The 24,938-nt window shown below is 35.1% G+C and overlaps 1 protein-coding gene across 2 annotated transcripts in view; it reads right to left on the bottom strand.

Moving 5' to 3' along the window:
* The window catches only part of LOC129258375 (E3 ubiquitin-protein ligase E3D-like), a 64,822-nt gene extending 43,417 nt beyond the window's left edge, over positions 1-21,405 (bottom strand). The window contains exons 1-9 of one of the 2 annotated variants that reach the window (XM_064098521.1): positions 21,208-21,394; positions 16,631-16,948; positions 15,925-16,168; positions 14,462-14,531; positions 13,386-13,470; positions 12,725-12,833; positions 11,777-11,973; positions 6,507-6,645; positions 5,849-5,889 (exon numbers count right to left, since the gene is read on the bottom strand). In XM_064098521.1, the coding sequence (XP_063954591.1) occupies positions 5,869-5,889; positions 6,507-6,645; positions 11,777-11,973; positions 12,725-12,833; positions 13,386-13,470; positions 14,462-14,531; positions 15,925-16,168; positions 16,631-16,948; positions 21,208-21,317 (1,293 nt within the window). In that variant the 5' untranslated portion in view covers positions 21,318-21,394 and the 3' untranslated portion in view covers positions 5,849-5,868. Of the gene's footprint in view, positions 1-3,261; positions 5,890-6,506; positions 6,646-11,776; positions 11,974-12,724; positions 12,834-13,385; positions 13,471-14,461; positions 14,532-15,924; positions 16,169-16,630; positions 16,949-21,207 lie in introns of those variants that run through there. The other variant, XM_054896663.2, reaches the window with a different exon arrangement.
* Between the last annotated feature and the right edge of the window lie 3,533 nt (positions 21,406-24,938).

The following is a 24,938-nucleotide window of genomic DNA, read 5'->3' as shown; positions in this document are numbered from 1 at the left end:
TTTTGGCTTGTGAGGAGGGTTGGTTCTCAGGTAGTATAGTTACACAGCCCTACTTTGAGAAAATGACGCAAATGGCATTTTCATGGAATTTAGTTTTTAATGCTAACATTTTGCAGATTGATTTCTCCTTCCTGGAAAATGCTCCGAGTCTGAGACAAATCTGGTTAATAATCAAACTATGGAATTGGCATTTATACAAATGACAGACATTTTTTGTTCTTACAGAAAATTATACTTCAGTTCTGCTTTTTGGTCAAAGTAGAGCAGTATGATGCCCATTAAGCCTGTTCGGTTTTATAATGAGATGGCTTCTTTTCATCCAAAATTTGGTTCTCATTGACATGTTTTACCAAAAAAAATCTGACAGGCAAAATAGAGGGGAAAGAAGAGGTGATTACAATAAATAGGGTGAAAATCTTCTACTAACAATCTGAAAAGAAATAAAAATCCTTATCACAAGAAAAGTTTAGAATTTCCTGACTTTTTTATGGTAGCTTTTTTAATGGGGGGGGGGGGTCAAACCCTTTCTCTTTATGCCACTGCTCATTATGTCTATGTAAAATCTCATGGCAATCTGGATTAAAAATCTACATAAATAACTCTCTAAGGGGATTTATGCTGTAACCCCCCTCCCTATCCTCATGATCCCGCCCATGCCCCCTTGTGAGCATGGTAGTAACCCTCTTCCAGTCGAGGGGTGATATGATTAATCATAAGAGCAATACCCCTGATAGGTATTTGGAAAACCTTAAAATAAATGCGAGTCCCTTGGAAAGGGTACCCCAGGCTTCTCGTGCTCCTTTTCTAATGTATTGAAAACTAAAAGTTGATAGTTCAGACAACACAAAAATTGGTTTACTGATCCTAATTTCCTTTGAAATGGCAACTGTTGTAACTTATGGCAACTACCATGGAAAACGTTATTATGATTGGCTGCTGAGCCCTGTTTCCATGGTAGTTGCCATTATGGCAAAGTTGCAACAGTTGCAAGTCCCTTGTGAAGCGGGCCCCTGATAACCAACCATTTCTTCATTTGCCTATAATTCTAATCACATGAAATCTTCTCTTGTATTTGCTTTCTGCACATATCGTCAGATTTCCTCTTTACATTCTAAGAGGTAATTTATCTCTTCAAATTTGCCTTCCCTTCAGCATCCCTCATCCAAGTTTCCATTTATACCCTAAACATGCTCTGTTTCAATCATTTGAGCTGTAAGTGATCTTCATACCACAATATTCATAGATTAATACGAGGCGACATATAAGACCTTACATTTGTATCACAAATATCGTTATTGTCATTGTTCATTACTTTAATAGCATAAGTATTAGCAAAACTCTTACGAAATTGACAGATTAAATCCCTTTTGGGTATACTTGGAAAATAAGGGTGAGAAAGATATTGCTTGAATGTAAATGGAAATCTGGATTCCAAGTAATTCAAAAACATATATATTCCACTCTATCTCTCTTTCTTTTTTTTTCTTTTTTCCTTTTTTGTGCGAGTGTTTTACATAAAAGACAGCAACTATCAACTAATATGAATTGTGCTGGCTATAGCTGTTAGGTTAAATGTTTGAAACCAACAAGTTTTCTTAGTATTATATTATCTAATCATGGTAATAGGCATGAATAAAGAAAAAAACAAAAAAAATGCACCCCCTCCCCAACTTTAAAGAATTGAAATCATTATTTATTATCATGATTTTTACCTTAAATAGAAAACAGTTCTGATTGAGTGGCAATAACCTTCTTTCTCAACATTTATCTTCTTCAAAAGTACCCCCTCCCTGTTTGGCAAATCCTTGATTCGCCCTTTTCCCTGAATACACACACATTTTCTCATAATTATATATGCAAACATTTACGCAAACACCTCAATATATTAACCTTGACAGGTGAAGTTGTAAATTAAATTAATATCTCCCTGGCAAAGGAGCGTCTTCTGTACATAACAAAATAATTGCCTTCCTGACAAACGATCATAATTCTGCTCGCTGTTAATTAATTATTGATGTCTTAAACATAGGCCTAGCACCTTTCGGCTGTCTCAATCAAAAAAAGACAACTCGTCATCCTTTTCATTCCCCTCCACCCGAGCCTACACTTGAACTTGATCACTTTTCGGTAAACATTCTTTTCCGCAAGACAGCGTCAAAATCGCTCTACCATGTGGGACCAGCATTATAAGTGACATATCAATTCAGCGATGAGTAAATCTCCATGGCAACGTCCAGCGTGGTATTTCCATAGAAAGCACCATCGACTTTCCCCGAGGCAGTCATTTGATTTACAAATTGGCATTCCTTATCTGAATGTGAATACATTTCAACATTTAATGTGGTCAAGAAGAACGCACGAAGGTGCATTATTACATAGGCGAGATCAAAATTCATATGTCTTGTTTATGAATGCGAGGTGCAGCCGGGCACATATCCACATTATTTTCAAAAGGCCATCTCAAAAGAGTATACAAGTCATGTTAGTAAAATATCACTAGTTCCTTTTTTCCCTTTCTTCCTTAATTAAAACTATTCTCCTTCTGTCGTTAAAAAAGGAGCGATAAATATGGACATGCTAAAGATTTTCACTTGGACTTCTCAAAGCACCTCTTTTCTATTTCACTTTCCTTACATAACATTGTTTCAACACATGCTTGTGCCACCTATTTCACATATCACATCCCTGCCCATCCTCACCCCCTGTCCCTCTCACTATTTCCCCCTCTCCCCATTCATAGTTTTTTTCCCCATTTTACAAAGATGCTCTAAAGCACAAATGGGAAATAGCAGTGCAAAATGGGTCATTTATTTTTTAGTGTGTTTGCCAAATTTGATGTATCCAGTCACCAACATTAAGCGCAAGTCTTGGTATTTGCCATAATTTCAATAAAATTCTTTATTAAATGGAATGTTTCTGTCTAATCCCATCCTTTACCTTCCTATACTTATCTCATTCTCTCTCGTCTCTTTACCCCCGCCCCCACCCCTATTTCTCTTTATATTTCCTTCTTCCACTCCTTTCTCCATCTCCCGCATCTCTCTCTGTCTCTCAATTTAATTTCACCCCTCCTTCCCCAATCCATCTCTCTCATACCCTCCCACATCACTCCAGCACTTTCTATCTTCCTTCCCTTCTCACATCTTTATCTCTTCATTTTTTGCCCCATTTTGTTGCATTCATCTATCTTTTACCCCCTCCATATCTCTATCCTTTTCTGTTTTATTCATTAATTAATTTATTTATTTATTCATTTATTCATTCATTTACATGTATTTATTTATTCATTTAATTATATATTCATTCGTTCATTTATTTGTATATGCATGTCATGACAATGTACACAATGTGACCATCACAGACGAAAATATAACAAATTTTACATAAGAGAGATGTATATGATCATTTACATAAATGATTGTTCGAAAGTGGCAAACATGCAGCGGCATGACAATATATAAAGCAGATGCTTGAGCCTTTGTCACACCTTTGGAAATATAAAATACATACATGTATAAAAGATAATACTAAGAAAGTCAAACGAACTAACTAATTACAATTTACAAACAGAAAAAAAACAAATCATTATGTTCCACAGCTATAAATACAAATATTTACCAAAATAATGTGAGGCATAATAATGCTTGAAATTATATTAATCTTTAAGTATCAAACATACAGTACAACAATATTGATCTTGTGAGAGAATTACATCTTAAAGACAAGTATTTGTTTAACCGCACTTTTGAAGGAATGCACTGATAATATATTCCTAGTACTAGTAGGTAGGAAATTCAAAACATTGGGACCATAATTTCTGAGATTTGTGAGCCAACAGCATGCAGGGTTATACAAATATTAGATGCTTGTCTTGTGTGGTAGGTATGGATAGCATTATTTTGTTGAAACATAGTGGAAAAGCAGGTAGGTAACATTTTGGCATTAAATCAATAGATAGCAAGAGTGTCCTTGGGGCGAGCACATAATACGCTCGCCTGTAACATGGAAAATGGAGCTTTTGGTCAAGCAAGAAAAGTGGAAGGTGGTGACTTGACCTTTTGACCTCAAAATCAATAGAATTCCTGGGATCTATGCTAGTATCATACACACCACGTTAAGTTAAACTGAAGTTATCGCGTTTACAAGGACCTCAGAAATGTAACATGAAAGCATGTCACTGAGACCTTGACCTTTGACCTTAAAATCAATAGGCTTCCTGGGAATTATGCTAGTATCATACACACCAAATTATATGAGCCTAGGTTAAGTTACCCTGAAGTAATCACGTTTACAAGGACTTCAGAAGGGTAAGATGAAAACATGTCACTGCGGCTTTGACCTTTCGACCTTGAAATCAAAAGGCTTCGTGGGATCCATGCTAGTATTATACACACCAAATCATATGAGCCTACATGTAGATGAAGTTAAACTGAAGTTATCGCGTTTACAATGATTTCAGAAGGGTAAGATGAAAACATGTCACTGTGACCTTGACCTTTTGACCTCCAAATCAATAGGCTTCCTGGGATTCATGCTAGTATCATGCACACCAAATTATATGAGCCTAGGTTAAGTCAAACTGAAGTTATCACGTTTACAAGGACTGCAGAAGGGTAAGATGAAAACATGTCGCCATGACCTTGACCTTTTGACCTCAAAATCTAAAGGATTCGTGGGATCCATGCTAGTATCATACACACCAAATTATATGAGCCTAGGTTAACAGATGGATGGATGGACGGACACCGATCATGATACCATAATACGTCCCGTCTAGGACGGGCGTATGATAAAAGGGGAGTTTGAAAGAAATGGATATCACTAACTGTCAGACATTGCAGCTTTATAAAGAAGAGGGGTGTGTATGGTCCTCCTCCATCTCTCTCTCTCTCCCTTTCTTTCTCTTTTATCCCCCCCCCCCCTTCCCCGATCTGTCATCTCCTGTATTCCGTTCCATCTCTCTCTTTTTCTTCTTCTCTCTCCCATCTCCCCCTCTCTTTCTCTGACTCTTTATCTCTTTTCTCGTTTAATTTCACTCCATATTTATTTTCCTCTTTCTTTCTCTTTTTCTTTACCGCCCTCCCGAAGCTTTCAAGCTCAATCTCCCCCTCTCTCATCTCTCTTTTATCCCGCTGACCCATTCCCCTCTCTCTCTCTTCCTCACTCACTGACTGACTCCTGGTAGCATACATCATTGAAAGCTTGTAAGCATTTGCAGTTTTAGAACATCAATAATGGATTGGGGTGTTCATTTTTTTACACTCTACACATGCTCTTGAGTATACACCAAAATATTCAGCAACACATGTACATGTAGTTTGTATCGGGTGCGTTGATATCTAAAGGCATAAAGACAGGAAATGGCAAGGGTAAGTGTATCATAACCCTGTTGTATCCTCTGCTAGTAAAATCTAAATATCCCCTCTTTTCTTGGTAATATTCAAGTTTCTTTTACATTAATAGCTAACAAGAGAATACATCATAAAGACACTATAACAGCTAATTTGACAAAAAAATTGTATTTTTATTTTATGCAAACTTGTCAATATTGCACAATCTAAAATCAATGCAACATTTATATCTTGTCAGCAATTGGTGAACATCCTCCTCTTCCTCTGTCCACTATCATTTTCCTCCAATCCTTCTCCTCCTCTTCAACCTCCTCTTCTTTCTTCCTACTTCTTGTTTTTCTTCTCGCTCTTCTTCTCCTCTTCCTCTTCTTCTCCTTCATCCTCTTCTTTTCCTCCATTCTTCTTCCATTCTCTTCTCTGCTTAAATCTTTCTTTTCCTTCATTCTTCTTTCTTCTTCCATCTTCCTTCTTTCTTTGTTTGTTCCCTGTTTACTTACTTTTTCATTCTTCACTGTCATCAAAGCTTCAGAGAACCCACCTGTGAAGAAGACATAAGAAAATATTGTACTCACTTCCATTCTTCGTCTTATATAATCACCGGCATCGAGAGATTATGATCAACATGTTTCAACCTGAAAGAGCTAGTTATTAATTAGCAAAAACACAACCTACAATTACAACAAACATTAAAGCAAGAAACACAGAATTTTTATATTTCCTGAGATCAAGCACCCAAAATGACTTAATGTTTCATGCCTACGCTTTGACGGCATAATGGCTGTACAGCTCTAGGACATTCCAAAGTTACAATAAAGTCTAGCTTGTCAACAAACTTTGCAGAATTTCAAATGCGCATAGAAAGCAAATCAATGGGATATCTATAAAGTATCAACAAGGGCAAGGGATACCTTGCATGCACTCAGATGGTCATCAAATATCTTTTCAATTAATTCATTCACCAAACCCCATTCTTCTTCATTAAAAAAATAAAATAATCTAAGTACATGTACTGCATATTCTCATTCAAATTTCTTTCACTTACTTATGAATTCATCTTCCAGTTTTTTCTCTAAATTTCTTTTTCCAACAATTAATCTTTATATCATTATTTGAACAGTTTGGATTTATTTGAAAACAACATAGAGCATATCTCACCATGAATCCATTCATTTGCCTCATCGAAGGCGGAGCCTGTAGAGTACTGGTTGCTAATAGTAACCCTAGTTGTAGACACGCTTCCTTGGTGAGTGTAATGCCATGAACCATTAGGTCTTTGTTCCATTCTTCACCTAACCTGGAGGGCAAATAAGAGGAAAAGAGTGAAAATTGTCGTACAAAAAATACAAAAGGTTCTAGATCCCTCTCGACATTTTCATGATAAATCTGTGATACGGAAAGACAACGCAGCAATGTTTCATGGCTTTTTTTCCTTTGAGTCTAGTACAACTTTAAAGAATTAAAATAAATTCATCATCATTTTTACTTATAAAGACTAAAAGCAGTGATTTCATGTCATTGTTAGGTACAATTTCCATTAAAAAATGATAAAGAAAAAATTGAAACACAAGAAATACATATGAAATTTAAAACACAAAAAATGCATAAGGAAAAATATGATAATTGATATTGCCATTTTTTACACACATTTGATAATAATGATTAATCCTAAAAAGAGTATCCAGACAAAAAATTAGAATTTGGTAATGGAAGTGTATAGGCACTTTGGAATTGGAATCACATCACCCAAATGCAAGTCAAGTGCACATGAGCATTATGAATCTATCAATGTGTAAAGTAATGGGTTTCAGATTTTTCTTTCTTTTTTTCATTTCTCTGATCACTGATAAAGGTCATTCAAGCTCCTACTTTGTTCTTTATCGAAGAATGTGCTAACATAGTTGACCTTGATAGAGACGTTTTTAAGTTGATTAATGGCTGTTATTAATATCATCACACTGACGTCATCTATGCGTGGCATAATTGTACTGTTCTGCTATCCATCTTGATTACCAAAGACAATTAGGCACATGGTGGAGTCGTTAGACCCAGCTAATTATTGTGTTAAGTTTATAATAGCAATGCAAGACCTTGGAGTTGGCTAGAAACACAGGATAATAAGCTTGAGGAAGTGTCATGGGGGGTTAATTGGAGGGGAAACCTGTGGGAAATAACTTGACCCTTGCAGGGAAAATGATCTTTAGTGCATTAAAAAAAAGGGAGATAATGAGCTTGCCAGATCCATATTGCGGATTGTTCTTCACTGTTGCCTAGTGCAGCGTTGTTAGCTGAATAAATGTTGACTTCTCTCTTCACAATGATAATTCTACTATGTACATGTATCTTGATATCTCTCTTCTTATTCCCCTTCCTCTCTTTTCCCCCACCCCCCCCCCCCCCAACATCTCCCTCTCTCTTACTTTCTCCTGTTCTTTTTTGCTTTCTCTTTTTTTTTATTTATCTCTCTCTTCCCCTCTGCTTCCTTGTCAATGCTAACAGTTTTCTTAGGCATTACATACATCATAGTGTCAATTTTGGTTTGATTTTTTTTAACTTTTTATCTTGAAATGTTTACTTTGAACTTACAATATGTACAGTGGTGCTAGAAAGTAGGCGAAACCCACTAAAATACATTCCTTCATGCCGAATGTTGAATGGAGACAACAAGAATGTTCGGTGAGCCCAGAAAAACAAACTTTATTGAATGTAATATTTATCACCTGACTTCACAATTAAAATATCTAAAAATATGATTATGTGCCAACCATAATTTTATCATTACCACTATTTGTTTCAGTAATGTTTTGTTGATACCTTTGCTTTGTTTCATGTTAGTCAGGGTTGTGATAAAAAACGTTTTTTATAAAAAAAAACAAATAAAACGTTTTTTATTGTTTTAAAACGTTTTAAATCGTTTTAAAACGTTTTTTTCCAACGAATGATGCAATTTTCTCTAAATCAATTAAACTATACACTAAATACAGTATGATTTAAGCTCTTGATGTTTCAAATAAGAGATTACCACAATTTTGTTAATGAATTTACAATAGAAAAGTTCATATTTCCCCCCAAATTACTAAATCATGGAAATTGAATGCCTACAAAAAAGAACACATTAAGTAATTTGACATTTTATTCCCTAATCTAATACATGAACATATACATGAGTCTGAATCGAGGGGGGGGGGGGCGGGGCGAGGAGAATTTGCACAATGGAAGAAATTGACATACATGGGGTTTCAAAGCTTAATTTCATTACCGGTAAATCAATATGCTTTATTTCATTTGAATCAATTATACCAATTTTAGTGCATGAAATACAAATTCAATTCAAATCTATAAATAAAGCCCTTGAACTACATATTTTTTAATTCAGGAATTCTGATCAAATGTATTTTAAAAACAATCAGTAGGCCTATAGAATGTTTTTTTAACCCTAATAAGACTGGGGGGGGGCTGATTCAGCCCCCCTCGTCATTTTTTGCGATAAATCCACTGCACATATTTTTTTTACCGCGTCACTCACAGACTTTCCTTTTTCAAGTCTCACGCAACTTTTGATACCAAAATTTCGACCCCCTGGTATGCGGTTCCGAAATTATGCAACATTTTGTAAGTGCATGCAGACCCAAAATTGCTCAAAAAAGTGAATTTGTGTACAAATCTAATTCAAATAGTGTTTTTAGCCATAATTCATAAATGTGCCATTATTTTTCCTTTTACTGATTAAAATAAATTAATTTCACCTTGTTTATGGTCAAAATATAGTCCCTGACTATTTCCATTGAAAAAACAATAAAAAACATAAAAAAATAAATGTGATGTTGAAATTTTTTAAAAGAACATTTGATCAGATTCCTATAAAGGGTTTGTGAACCAAAAATGATAATTTCAGGGGCATTATTTAGTTAATTAGAGCAAACTTTTGATTTTACGCATAAATTAGTAATGAGATTTATGCAAAATTTGATTTATGGTTTTTTAGATTATGCCATGGGTAATGCGTGAGCCAATTTTCGTTGTGATCCCGCGATCGACGGCCCAGATCATAAGGGGGGCCCCCTCAGTCTTCTTAGGAAACAAAATAGCCCAGTCTATTTAGGTTACCTGTATTATGTTTTTTAAAACTTTTTTATATTTCTTATGTACAGAGTTTTTAAACTTTTTTTTATTACTAATAGAAATTTTTGGCAATTTCCAATCATTAACAATAAGTAAAAATAATGATACAGATACGAATTTTGGCAAGAACTCACATTGGGCTTATACATGAAATCACGTTTTTAAGCAATTCGGGATCTGATAATATGCACTTGTGGTGTATATCATAACTGCATACCCATGCATTCATCCCAAAAATAGTCTTGAACGATATGGCGTGGCCCTGTCGTGTTTATGGATTTATCATAGAAATCTTTAGGGGGCCATTAAGGTCCCCTGGAATTAAGGGTTAAGGTTTGCTAGCTGATTATCTTATACTGTTTAAAGTACTTTTCTTCATCTTTATGAAGCGCAAAGTTTCACCAACTTGTGTGTACCTCAAGAGTATGATGTCAGGTTTACAGAATTTGTAAAATATTATTGCGCTTGTGCAACACTTCCATTTCATTCAAGTTCTATTACATGTACATGTATTTTAGCTTATTTTAATAGTGTTTCTTTACCTGTCCAAAAAGTGAGTACAACACTCAGATATGTTTGTTAAAATGAGAATATTCTTAATATGGATTGATGTGCACAATTGAACAGAGAGAAGAGGAACATGACAAAGCAATGGAGAAAGGGGAAAGAGAAAGAGGAGAGAAGGAGTGGTGTTGAAAAAGAGTTTTAGTTAGTTAGAAGAAAATAATACACTTCAGAAATAACAGTGTAAACAAAAAAACATTTATCTAACATCACATCCATGCAAATTTATAACACACAAGTCTATGCGGTGTTTTAAAACACGTTTTTTTTGTAAAAAAAACGGGTGTTTTAAAACGCGTTTTAAAACATGTTTTAAAACACACCGTTTAAAACGCGCCAACCCTGATGTTAGTTATTTATTTTTTCTTTGTGTATATATACTTTTGTTCTCATTTTGTTCTTTTTAATGAATTTGGAAATAAATACTGAATTGAATTGAAAAATATGGCAGAATTTAAACAATCAAAATATGTTCATTTTCTGGTGGGGTGCACTTTTTAGCACCGCTGTACATATCAATATACATTCATTAAGTGGCATGTATACATGTATAATGAATTTTGTTGATAAACATGATAATTTGAATTATTTGATAAACACATAAGCTTGGATTAGTTTCATGAGAGAATTTAGACCCAGCTAATTATTGTGTTAAGTTTATAATAGCAATGCAAGACCTTGGAGTTGGCTAGAAACACAGGATAATAAGCTTGAGGAAGTGTCATGGGGGGTTAATTGGAGGGGAAACCTGTGGGAAATAACTTGACCCTTGCAGGGAAAATGATCTTTAGTGCATTAAAAATATTGAAATATGTTCATTTTTCTGGTGGGGTGCACTTTTTAGCACCACTGTACATGTTAATATACATTCATTAAGTGGCATGTATACAAGTATAATGAATTTTGTTGATAAACATGATAATTTGAATTATTTGATAAACACATAAGCTTGGATTAGTTTCATGAGAGAATTGCATGGCATTTTTCAGGAGAAAAAAAAACCCTGAATGAATTCATAATTCAGGAGAGGGAAAAGCTTTCAAGGATGACAGATGACCTTGGCCTAAAAGGCTCCATGGGTAAATGGTATTGAATTCTTTAAAATATATTAATAATACATGAAATCTCAATAGACAAAAAACATTAGTAAATGGACAGTTTTACGTACATGTATAAAGTACAGGCTGAGAAGAAGAAAAAGTTAAACCACCATAACAAGCCATTTTTTTTACAATAATGTAAACAAATGATTCCCTTCATATGGAGGGGCATACGGTCTGTACATGTAAATAAAAAAATAAACAAAGCGATTGTAGACCTAGAGGTAATCTACTTTTGTGCTTCAGAATTACAGTCATTCAAACTCCTGAAATGAATCTTCCAAACCATATATCTATGTAAGTTACATGTACATCAGCACAATTATGAATTTAAAAATTTCATAATTTTAACAAACATCAACCAATCATCATTTCTTAAGGTTTTAATATGACTCCTGACAAATTACCTTTGGATGAGGTATACTCTTAGGTTGTTTGATCACAGGGTGTAATATTTCACAAAGAATTCCATTCAATAATCTTATGCAAATCCTTGTATCTGATTGCAAATAAGAGAGCAATTAAGTAAGTGAAAAATCACTGACAAAACTTTTCGTGAAATACTCCCCAGTCTGAAAGCAGCACACCTATAACTCCTCTTTCTTCAGTCTAAAACGCGACTTTAAAACATAGACTACTGACCTTTGACCTGCATCACTGGTGCATGTCTGATAGAGGACCTTGACGATTGGTTGACTCTTCAGTTGGATTTCTAATCTGCTGCCCTCTAATGGTACAGAAGAGGACGGTTGATGAGACGATGAATTCCCTGTCTCTTCTCTGTTGATAGATGGCGCTCCTCCATACAGAAGCCTGGTGTCTATTCCTAACAGCCATACCTGAGAAGAAAAGGAATTACAAATGCTGTTGGTAGATGATTGCAGAATGTTTTTTTTAGAAAATGGTTTTATTTTTTCTTAACTAGTCGTTGTGATTAGCATATTATGACCCTGTGTTGCTTTTCATATTATTTTGTATTTTCTTCATAATTTTGAAAGCAGTTGATATCCAAAGAGAAAAAGTAATATTTCATACAGACAAAAATCTATTAAAAATATGTTGAATACAAAAACTAGCACTACTAAGTGTATATTTTTTTTTTTTATATGTTTGTTTTTAAACAACCTTCTTATTTCTACATATTTACTGTTATTTGAAGACCATGAAAAGGTGCACAAAGGTGAACATCACAAATTTATGAATGGTAATTTCACAATATCAATAACTTCATTTTTTTTATTTGCTACTTTTCTTGGATAAAGAAATGATGATGATGATGACGATGATGGCGATGATGACGATGATGATGATGACAATGATGATGAAGATGATGATGGTAATGATTACGATGACGATGATAATGTTGATGATGGCAGTAATAATTGAAAAAAAGAAATAGTAATAAGAATCCAATTTATTCAGCACTAGTATCAACTCTCTCTAGTTGGATAACAATCTTGACTGTTACATTCTCCCTCATATTACCAGCAAACTTATTATTCCTTCCCTCCCTTTTTTTACTCTTTCATCGCTCATCACTTTCACAATTTTCTTTTAGCAACAACATCACTTGATTATCTTCTAACTTACCAGTAGCCTTGGTCTATGTTCCTCTTCATCCTCAATGATATACTTGAAGGTCATCTGAGTCTTGAACAGTTTGACCATCAAGGTGCATATAGTGTGTTGAAGAGGATTGCTTTGAGGGAAATAAAGAAGAGAAGATGTTAATATCAGTCACTCTATCTCTTCCTAGCAACAATATACTGGGTTTCCTATTCTGTATTGACATAACAAGTGGCACCTAGTACAACTTTTGTCTCTCAATACTTTATCTTACTAAAGTATTCCAAGTCATAGGATTTGTGGGGCCCTTACACTATTAGGATTTTAGGTTCCTGCATTGCCCTAAGTGATGAGTGCCAGTGCGTGACAGTATGGGACAAGTGTATTCAATGAGGAAAAACAAGGCAATGATGCATAGATATACAGGTCTAAAAATAATCTAGAAGAAGTCATTTTGCACAAAAGGGTGTTTTCCATGGCCTGAAAATAAGTTGCTCTGGCCTGAAGACAGGTTCTTGCCTGAAAAATAACATCCCAGAACAATTTCCTACTCTGAACATAATCTGCATCACACAATATCCTCAGGGTAACCCAGAATTATTACAGGTAACTGCTTACCATTTACAAGATATATTTGACTTTTGTTTGTTAAAGGGGATACAATCATCAAAACATTATATCTTACATGGTATGAGAAAGTCCATTTTCTTTTTGCTGGATACAGATTGCATATCGATATAGCTTGGTGGTTTCTAACTGACTGCTGCCCCCTGTTGACAGGATTGAGATAAATGGTTAAAGATCATTTCATAAACGCATCAGTAAAAGCTTAGTAAAGGGAGTAGTCAAACTTGCATAACCAGGCTTCCTTAAAGTTACCCATTTTCCTCATAAAAGAAAGTTCACTAATCCATATTTTGATGGTCTATGACGAAAGCAAATGTTTCTTCTTCAGGAAGAATAGATGAAAAACATGTATCTGATGATATACTGAATGGACAAGTAAAAAGAGAAGAGAAGAATTTATTTAGATTTATATAGAATTTCATATGGGGAAGATGCTTGCATTTGAATTGAAGCTTTAAAATCCAAAACTCTGTGTGAATAAAAAATATGTTAAATGATTTCGTCAGGTGTGGGGTTTTTTTCCAAGCAATAATAATACACTATCCCACATGCGCTTATCTGTGTTTTCAATCTTCAGTGCGATCCTTTTTTCAGCTTCGATTTCATAATTTCCCAAAGTTAGGTTTATAAATGTAAAGGTGTCAAATCTAAATCTACAATGAATGTTGACAATTAACCTTGATTTTGACTTTCTCATGAAGTAGTTGTAACAGACTTGCTGCAACTACATTAAGTTTAGCTTTGAATAACATAAAACAATATTAATATTGAAATTCTCCACAAGTTCTGTCCATTGCAATAGACAATATCTATTAATGAGGTGTTGTGGTCTAGAGGTTATGTCTCTGGACTACAGATCACACGGTTCAGTGTTTATTCCTGCATCAGCACCAATGTCCTTTGGCAAGGTGTCCAGATCTACCTTTGCATTTGCCACACTAAGCCCAGGAGAGGTAAATGGGTACTTTAAATGCAAAAAAAAACTCCTCATATCGCAGCTACATGTATGTTTAATGCTTGCGGAATATTATGCAGCACTCAAATACATTTGTATCATGCAATCTATAAATGTCACATATTATTATTTTTATCTGTATCACATGAACACTTCACACTTTTCATATCTTTACTTACCTGAACTATCTATAGATCCGAGAATGCAACCACACCTCTGACACAGTATGCTGAACCATTTACTAGTTCTCTATAAACAATGAAAACAAAAGATATATGAATTTAAATCGTTAAGTAACTCATGATATACATATGAGCTATTACAGAGAAACAAATTGCTGCCTTGCATCACTTTCTCAGAAATGTGACGTTCTTATCAGGAATGTTTGTAGAAACACTTGCATTTTATTTTTTATTATCATCATAACTCTCATAATTCGATAGCCATCGCCATTATTGACATGTTTTCTAACTTCCGTCAAACCAACAACCGTCTAACCAGCGCATAAACTCTCATTTTCTTTATATACTACTGACATATTTTAATGATGAGATTTTTGTATGTATATTCACAATTCTTGGAATTAACAATCATTCGAAGAGAATATTTGTGCTCTTCACCATGGCCTCACCATAAAACACACACAATTCGAAACAGCAAGCTGAAAAACTAAACACGAGTAAATGTAACAAACTCCATAAATTGCCCGAGAGTGATGAAATGCTCAACAAAAGGGGACTGAAAAAGTATGTGTATATTTAGAATTTGAGCTGCAAACAAGAGATGATGAAATCACTTCTCTCGACAATCGAGTCCAAACTTTGCCCGATAAACATGACAAGTCAGTCTGACCAGTGCACACCAAAAAACTGCTCAGTACTTCACAGAATCGATGAGTCTGAGAATGAAAATACGAATGAGACTATCATCCCTCCATGTGATCAAAGACAGAATCCAATGCTAAATGCAAAGGATATTGACAGAAGTCATAGATTGCGGCCCAGAAGTGATACATTTAGAGGAATTATAGTAAAATTCACTAACTATAACACACAGGACCAAACCTACAGAAATCAAGAGATTGAGGGGCTTATAGGATACAATTTTTGTTCATGAGAACCTTTCAAAAACCAGATCTGAAATTTTCTGGAAAATCAAAACAAGACTCAAAGACAATCTAGAAACGCTGAGGACCCAAGATAGCCAAATCCTGCAGTAAAGACACCTACAAAAAACAATATTGATTATGATGACATAACATACAGTTCAGCCTGTAATAACAGGTTCCATCTTATATTTTTTGTTGGTTTTTATATGGAAAATTAATGCTATACTACACGTATTTGTACCCTACTCACAATGTTCTACTTTTTATTTGATGGTTAGTATCTTTAACCTTAGTTAATGATGTCAACCTCATAGCTGAATAATTGGCCTGTCAAGTCCTACTCATAAAATGTATTCTTCATAAATAATCATGCTAATAATAATGATGATCATGATGATGATAATGATAATAACATTACGCAGTTATAATTCAGCATAAAGCATAAAGCACCCTCTATCTCTTATATATTTGAAGTTCTAGCATTATCATTGTACATGTCAGAGGTATTGGCACAGGAATGCAATAACTGCTTACCCCCTGTTTATTTGGCACAACTGTCTTCTTCTTCACTTCCATCTGGACTGACCCCTTGTTTAACATCCTTGAATTGACGAGAAGATAAAGGTCATCCACCATGATGCAATCTTCTTCAGGGGTCAACTGTAGAGGGCTCATCTTGCCCCTTTCCTCTGCGATGACCTTGCTCTTACAGCACCACATGTCAGCCGCCATGTCACCCCAGTCTCCCAAGGGCAGGGGTAGGACCTTCTTGAAGCCACTGGGAGAGAAATGGACAAGAAAGGAAAGGAAAGGAAAGGAAAAGAAAAGAGAGTAAAAAAAAAAATTATTTTAGCAATCAAATGCTGAAATTGATTATAAATTCAAAATATTTTGGAAGAGTAAATAACCCCTCGATAGAAGTGCATACTGGTAATCATAAAATATTTCACTGGCCTTGGTGGGACAAGAGAATAACATTTTCTTGAGTCTTGATAAACAAATGACAATATGGTTCATTTTGAATGTTCCCCGGAGGTGAGCCTGTCAGTGTCAATATTTTCATTACCTAGAATAGCATTATCAATCAAATAAAGTGAATTAAAATCACCAAAAAAAAATTCTTGTGAATTTCACACTTGGAAGCAAAATCTCAAAGCATAATCAGTACAGGTGTATCTATATTCATGGCGATGATATCAAAGAAACATTACCCTGATCTAAATAAGGTTCAGTATCTCACCTAGCAGGTTGAACAAGTATTGCCCCACATCTAGAGCAAGTCACTTCACAGCTCGGATCATCCAATGCCTTGAGAAACTGATCACCAGTCTCTTCGTCCAGCTCCCCTCTCTTCTCTCCTCCATCACCTTCATCACTGGTCTCCAGCTGGAGTCTCATCTGGATCCCTTCTCCCTGGATCCACTCCAGTCCACTGCAGGATCCAGGTAGAGAATGGAGCCCCTCAGGAAGGATAAATGTCCATTGCTTGAATGGTTTGTCACAAAGTAAGATGATGACATCTGATCTGACCTCTATACTGTATGTTTGAGGAGAGTTCCTGAAAATACAAGGTGATAAAAAGCTATTCTTTTCCAGCAACAGTGCTGAGCTTACAGCTTTCGTGATGATACTCTGCTAACAAAATTCTTTGAATAGCATCAGGTGAAGTCCAAGTACCTTCCAAGAAAACTTTTTTTATTTTTTTTTCTAGAATATATATATTTTTTTCAAATGAAAGTGAAATCTTTAGCATAACGGAAGCAATATGTATCTAGGTTAAATATCTACATATACGTAGTGGCATCACGTGGGTAGACTATGACATGCAAAAGTTCCTCAAAATTTGAAAAGTATAATCTTACTTAATCAATCATAGAAGTTGAAATTACATTGCAAAACAAGTGTGATAGATCATTCAATAATAGTGTTGCATAGAAACTATAAAAAAAACTGTAGGTAAAATGCCACAAAACCATTCATTTTAAAATAGTAAAATAGTTGAATCAGTAAAGATTCTACCACGCCAGGCCATCCATAACTGGACTCGTATTTGTTGTTTTTAGACGCTTATCATCATTGTGATAAATTCTAATTTATACATAGAATTTGTCAATATGTATGTTTCAGTATCTAAAGATTAAAACAATTTATGTTACACTATATTTTGATGGTATTTGGAATCTTAAGAAACCGTATAATTATCATCATTATACAAACAAAACCATGATAGTTTACTTCTGTAAACTATTAAAAGTTTATATCCCGGGGGTACCAGTACTAACTCACACGAGTGCGAGATTAGTATTAGTACGGTATACTAACCTCACACAAACCACATTTGGCAGTGGATTTCTAGCTAGTGAGTCGCGCATGCTGTGACGCCACATCTGGCATCCACAACACACGACTTCTATGCTATGGCTTGGTTTCTGTGCGCTGCGGCATGTAATGAACCCTTGAGTGGGGGGTACCCATTTGAAATTTCCACATGTGATTTTCTAGTCATGAAAGGAATTAGAAACAATCTATTCATAATTTCATTTGCTTAGCAATTGAATGCTCCAGTCTTCAGGGATTAAGTACCGGTATGTATGATGCTTATTTACCTCTGCTAATATTTTGATTAACAGTTGACGTTAAATGTATTTCCCAATTCATCACAATAATTGCAGTGACTTTTGTCTTAATTTTGCTTTTTGAAATTTTTTTGCTTTTTGAAAATTAGTTTATTCTATTTTGTGACTAAACTTTCTATAGACAGTCAAAGCCTAGGCTACGTCACTTGCTCACTGCAACCATCCTGCCTGTGGGGAATCTAAAGGACTAGATGATATGCCAATGCAGTAAACAACACACACTTTAAAAAATCATTAAAATAACACTTTTGTGACCAAAAATACTCATTTCCATACAGTTAAGATTTGAATTTTTTGCATATTTTATGTACGCCCTCTATTGGTGGAAAGTAATAATATGGCAAGAAAATTTTCATTTTTCAATCTCTATTTTTAATTTAGAAAAAATTATTAAATTTTTTTTTCAAAGAATCAAATTTACTTAAGAGCCAATTTATATGATGATTAGCTGTAATGGAATCTGACAGTGTCAAACAACCAAACTTATATTGCCACACATGGAGTACATGTACTAACACTAACACTACAAGGTTATCCTTGGCCTTGTTCATGTTGATTCAATGACTGAATAAGTGTGCTACGTCTCGACTACGCGACTCTCGTCTGCTCTACCGATAAGCAATACATCGATATGAAAAAAATAAAGGGATGCCGGATGCTAGTTAAGAAGCCTTTCGTGAAACGGGTTCAGTAAGATTGGAACTAACTCCGTGGTTGGTGGATAAAGATGACTAACTTGTCCAAGGGTCTGTAATAGACAGCTGGCAGACGTCTGTTTCGAGGAGTTTTTTTAACATTTTTTTTTTTTTTTTTTTTCTCCTCGTACACATGTAATTGGTGAGTGGAGCTAACGGAGTTCAGCGGAACAACCAACAGAAACCGAAGCTTTTGGTCTATACCTTTATACCGCATCTGCAGTCAAGTTTCCAGGTCTATCTTGTTCTTTTTTGTTGTCTTCCTAGCTTGGAAAAGTTTGGAAACTGAGTCTGTGCTATTTGTGCAATGTGCTGTGCCAATGTATTGAAATGAAAAAGGCACTATTCCCATGCATGAACATAATGCCACGCAGACCAGAACTTGTCTAACTTTGTCTTAAAGCCATTGATTGTTGATGCTGTGAGTGTGACTACCTAAGCTGGCTTTGTCTACGTAACAGACAAAGCCAGGTTAGCGATTAATCGCTAAATGAAGGGCTATCAAGATCATCTTTGCATGCGCATTTTGCACTGTAGACTGACTAGGAACCAATCAGAATTGTTCTTTCAAATTAGCGATTAATCGCTAATCTTTGTGTTACGCCTTACACTTACAGAGCCAGGCCCTGCTGGGGCCCGTTTCTCAACACCGTCATAAGTCTAACTTCTTAACTAAATCGGAGATAGTGAGCTACTTGTCCGCTAACCGTTTCACAAAGCCCTCTTTACCAAGATCGGGTACAACAACCTACTAAATATTTATGACACCTCGGAACCTGTTATCAGGGGCCGCGGAACGGTTTTCAAAGTGGGGGGGCTGAGCCAAAAGTGGGGGGGCTGACCATGCTAAAAATCACAATCATATGGTCAATTTTACGTTTTTGTACACGGTTTTGGAAAAAAGTGGGGGGGGGCCCCCCCAGCCCCCCCGGTTCCGCGGCCCCTGGTTATAACTTCTTTCTTAATGACGTAATGGCATCACGTGGGTAGACTATGACATGCAAAAGTGCCTAGAAATTTTAAAATTATAATCTTACATAATCAATCATAGAGGTTGAAATTATATCACAAAACAAGTGGGATAATGCATTCAATGATAATTGTAATACAAAGAAACTATAAAAACTGTTGGTAAAACTAAAAGGCCACAAAACCATTCATTTTGAAATAGTAAAATCATTTAATTGATAATAAAGATTCTACCACGTCAGGCCATCCATAACTGAACTCGTATTTGTTGTTTTCAGACCCCTATTAACAGTTGGATAAATTCTATCTCTAATTTATGCATATAATTTGTCAAATATCGTATGTTTCGGTATAGCCTGGGCCTACTATTAATTAAAAATGTTTCGTTAAACTATATTTTGATGACATTTGGAATCGTAAAAGACCGTATAGTTGTCATCATTTTACAAAGAAAACCGTTATGGTTTACTTTCGTAAACTATTAAAATTAAATATCCCGGGGGTACCCATCACAACGTCCACAAGTGATTTCTTAGTCATGAAATGAATTATTCATAATTTAATTTTCTCTGCAATTTAATGCTCCAGTCTTCGTGGTCTAAGCATGTATGATGCATAATTCACCTGTGCTATCAATCATTTTGAAAATATTTATTTCCCAATTCATCACAATATTAGCAATTTTTTTCATAATTTTTCTTTTTGAAAATTATTTTGTGACTAAGTAAGTCTAAGGCTACGTGACACGTCTCGTCTGCTCTTTTTACCGATACTTGTATCGTCTATCGATATCAATCAAGGTATTCTATAGACCAAAAGCTTCGGTCTCTGTTATGTTGGTTGTTCAGCTGAACTCCGTTGGCTTCACTCACCAAATACAGAGACCGAAGTTCTAGCGCGATCTGTACAGGGGACTCAATGGCCATATGTTTATGTACTTAAGATCGGATAAAACGGGGAAGTGAATTTGCGCGACAGCCGAGGTAAGTCACTGTTTTTGTTCCTTTTAACTTGATTTTTCTCCGTTTTTGGGCAATTAATGCCAAGAGGGAATATTAATTTGCATTTTTGTCGCGTTAATTTTCAAAATTTTTATTCATTAAAGACAAAAATTGAAGAGCCCCGACGGGGGGATTTCGCATTGCAAGTCCCCTAATGGTGGCTGCACGCTAGTGAGCCGTCTGTGTACGAGGAGAATAAAAAATAAAAAAAATGTTAAAAAACTCCTCGAAACAGACGGCTGCCAGCTGTCTAGGTATTCTACTACTACTAGTTGGGAAGCCTTTCGAGAAACAGGTTTAGTAAGATTGGAACTAACTCCGTGGTTGGTGGATAAAGATATGACTAACTTGTCCATGTGTTGAGAAACGGGCCCCTGTGTTGAGAAACGAGCCCCCGGATTTGCCGCGACACCGTCCACACTTGCCCAGCCGAGCCAGCCGGCCGGCGCGGCATAGCTGCTTCCCTCGTACCGCATTCGTTTCAACGGAGAAAGCCAAGGACAGGTCAATACTTACAGTCGACATTTTTCAGTTGTATTATCGATGGATTTTACATTCACTCTTAATGAAATTTGAACAGCTTTCAACTGCCTCCTAAATTCACCATATAATACTGGATCTTCCATTCTCAGACCTCGTTATTTTGAAGAAAATAAGTTTTTGCAGAAGCTCACACGAGACTTTGTCATAGAAATAGGGTGTCATAGAGTAAACAAATAAATTTGGAAAATACGGTACCTGCAACCACCCCGGCACCCCCCCGGCCCCCCCCCCCTCCCCATGATATGAAGATTCAAGGAAAATTCAATACAGCTCAAAATTATTTCTCATACATGGCATGCTATCAGTTTTATAAACTGCCATCAGTAAGAATTTCCTTTTTTTATTTGCATCAAATGTATTTCTATACATATTCCTACACTATTTCTTCTGATCTTCTTCATACATATTTCATATATTATGCTAGTTTAATTCACCAATATGTACATTTCACTTGAATTATTGGATAGGCCTATACTTGTACAAACTATTCCCATCGATTCGTTCCTTACAGGTGCCAAAATATCACTCCCACCCCCTCCCATTCAGGCCAGTAGCCCGCTTAAAGATATATTGATTGGTTTCTGATCTATTACCATGTTCAAAGTCGTTGGAATCCTACAATTCATAAATAACCCACTAAAACCATATACTCAGCATAATGCAGATGCGGATAAAAACTTATAAATAAGTAATGCCAAACGTAGGAATTGACTCAAATTCAGAAATACATGAGTGCGCGAGAGCGAGGCGATAATTGAACGCGGCAGAAGATTTACATTTAATTGAATTGAAATTGAATTGAATTGAAAACTTTTTTGTCCATAAAGGAGTTTCTGTACTGGTTTACACACATGTAGATACGATGTACAATGTATATACACGTCACAGAACCTACAAAAATGATGATAATATGTCAACATAAGCCATTGTTTTGACCCAGGTATACAAGATTCACGTAAAATTTACAAAACACATACACCCAGAAGGAAAAACCAGTAAGACCAGTTAGAATTTTTACTGGTTTCCAGTAGAATTTTACTGGTTTCCAGTATATTTTTACTGGGCCAGTTGATTTTTAACTGGACCAGTAAAAATCAACTGGAGACCAGTTCCAACAATTGCATTCCAGTTGATGCAATTAGTAATACCAGTTAAATTGTTTTTCATCAAACTGGTGTTTCTGGTCCAATAAATGGTTTCCAGTAGATTTTTACTGGTTTCCAGTATATGTTTACTGGACCAGTTGATTTTTAACTGGACCAGTATAAATCAACTGGAGACCAGTTCAAACAATTGCATTCCAGTTGAAGCAAAGTAGTAATATCAGTTAAATTGTTTTTCATCAAACTGGTGTTACTGGTCCAATAGATAATGATTTTATTTCAAGTCAGATCATTTGACGAATTATGGAAAATGAATCTTGCAATTCAGAGAAAGTTATTATCGTTATCATCATTCTTCTCATAATTATCATAATTATTATGATTATTATGATCATTGTTGTTATCATTCTTATTACTGTTATCATTTTTATCGATATTGTAATTATTATTAATATCATAATTATCAAGTATTAACATTATCATTAAAATAATTATTTCCTTTAATTATGATTAAGATCAAAGCAAGATACATTCCTCTGATATAGTCAACTGGTCTAAAGTAATTCATTGTTTGAAATTGAACTGGTCAAGACCAGTAATACCAGTAATTCTGATGATGCTGATCACGTGGTTTACCTCATTTGCATATTTCCTATTTAAAAAAGAAAAATCAGGATTTAGAATGGAATTATACTTACAATGGCACTCATTGTTGTTTAAAAACTTTCCAAATAAATGTGTGAACTAATTCACAATGAAAATGTGTAATTTCATATATCACATTTAAAATAACAGCAGAAAGATTAATTTACTAACCATCTTTTCCATCACATTTCACAGACCATGGTATATAACAAACCAAATTCATATAATAAATTGATCCAGTAAGACCAGTACGAGGACCAGTTTGACCAGTTCGAGGACCAGTTAGACCAGTAGAAAATACCAGTAAACAGACCAGCTTGAAGACCAGTACGAAGACCAGTGATACCAGTATAACAACCACCAGAAACAAGACCAGTATAAAATTCCAGTAATTCAAGACCAGTTTAATTTTTAACTGGACCAGTAAAATTTTAACTGGACCAGTATGACCAGTTAGACCAGTAAACCGATGTTCCAATTTCCAGAGTTACCAGTTAAAATTCTACTGGTCTAACTGGTCCAGTGGAACTGGTTTTTCCTTCTGGGAATATTTGAATTGCAAGTTCAGTTAAAATCTGGTTTAAGAATTATCTATAATTTACAATAATTAAATTTGGTTATAGTTATCGGCAAAAGATTAATAAAGCATCGGAAGCTGGTATGCAAGTGCAATTGTAGTTGTAATAGAGAGTAATTTGAGTGCATAGTTTGGCAAATTTAAGCACATATTAACTGCATTTAATGGTAAATCTACGCATTATTAGTTGTATTACTTATTTCATGATTTAATAAAAAATGTTTTTGTCTTGAAAAGTGGGGATGATTGTACAGACAACTCCCCACCCCTCGAAAAATGCGAGGATATATATCCCCCACTCTTTACAGTTTTTACGCGAGTGATTTGGGGGATTTATATAAATAATTTCAATGCATAAATTGGCTTCTTTTAACTATAGTTGTCATATTTATCTTTGTTCATATCAATATGTAATAGTCATTTCTAAAAATGACTGAGCGGCGCCCTAGGATGTGGAAATGATTGTAATTATATTATATACATATTGCATATATAAATATATATATACATATATATATACATATATACATATATATATATATACATATATATATATATATGTATATGTATATATACATATATATATGTATATGTATATATACATATATATGTATATGTATATACATATATGTATATGTATATACATATGTATATGAATAAACATATGTATATGTATATACATATACATATATGTATATATGTATATGTATATATATACACACACATATATATATATATACAGCTTTGGCAACTCTCTTATAAAAGAGTTGCCAAAGCTGTTGTACATGTATAATTTCACACATTTGTATACTTTCTCCCATACGTGTACTGTATCAAAGCTATTTGATCCAGCTGAGGCATGGCGGCTTGTCATTGTTCAAAACCCACCTACACCCGACAAAGGTAATTATGATTGGTCATTATAGTGTCGAAAATCTGTCTATCTGACGGTCAACCGGATCGGGGTCGCCCTACCCACTAACCCGTCTCTGTGGTCTAGTGGTTAAGGCACCGGCGTTCAAAGCTGGGGGCCCGGGTTCGATTCCCGGCAGAGACATTTTTTCGGCATCACCAATTTTTCAAAAGGGTAGATAGCTCTGGGAACCTTGATTTAAGCTACGCCTACCATTGTTCTCTTCATCCATTTCTTTCACGATATATATATATATATTACCATTAATAATATAGTCATCCAATGCGAGTGCCAAGCGATTGCTGATTTTGTTAGAATCACATTCAAACACATGAAGAGCTTTTTGTAGTCATAGTAATCATGATTATCATACGCATATATATATATATACAGTGGCGTACCGTGGGTCACGGCATTGGGGGGGCACCAGCAAAAATTTTGAGTCGCTCAGTGAGCGCGCAAAGCG

Source organism: Lytechinus pictus, chromosome 4, assembly GCF_037042905.1.
Source record: "Lytechinus pictus isolate F3 Inbred chromosome 4, Lp3.0, whole genome shotgun sequence".
NCBI lineage: Eukaryota > Metazoa > Echinodermata > Echinoidea > Temnopleuroida > Toxopneustidae > Lytechinus > Lytechinus pictus.
The sequence above is the reverse complement of the archived record's forward strand: the minus strand, read 5'-3'. Positions and strand labels throughout refer to the sequence as shown.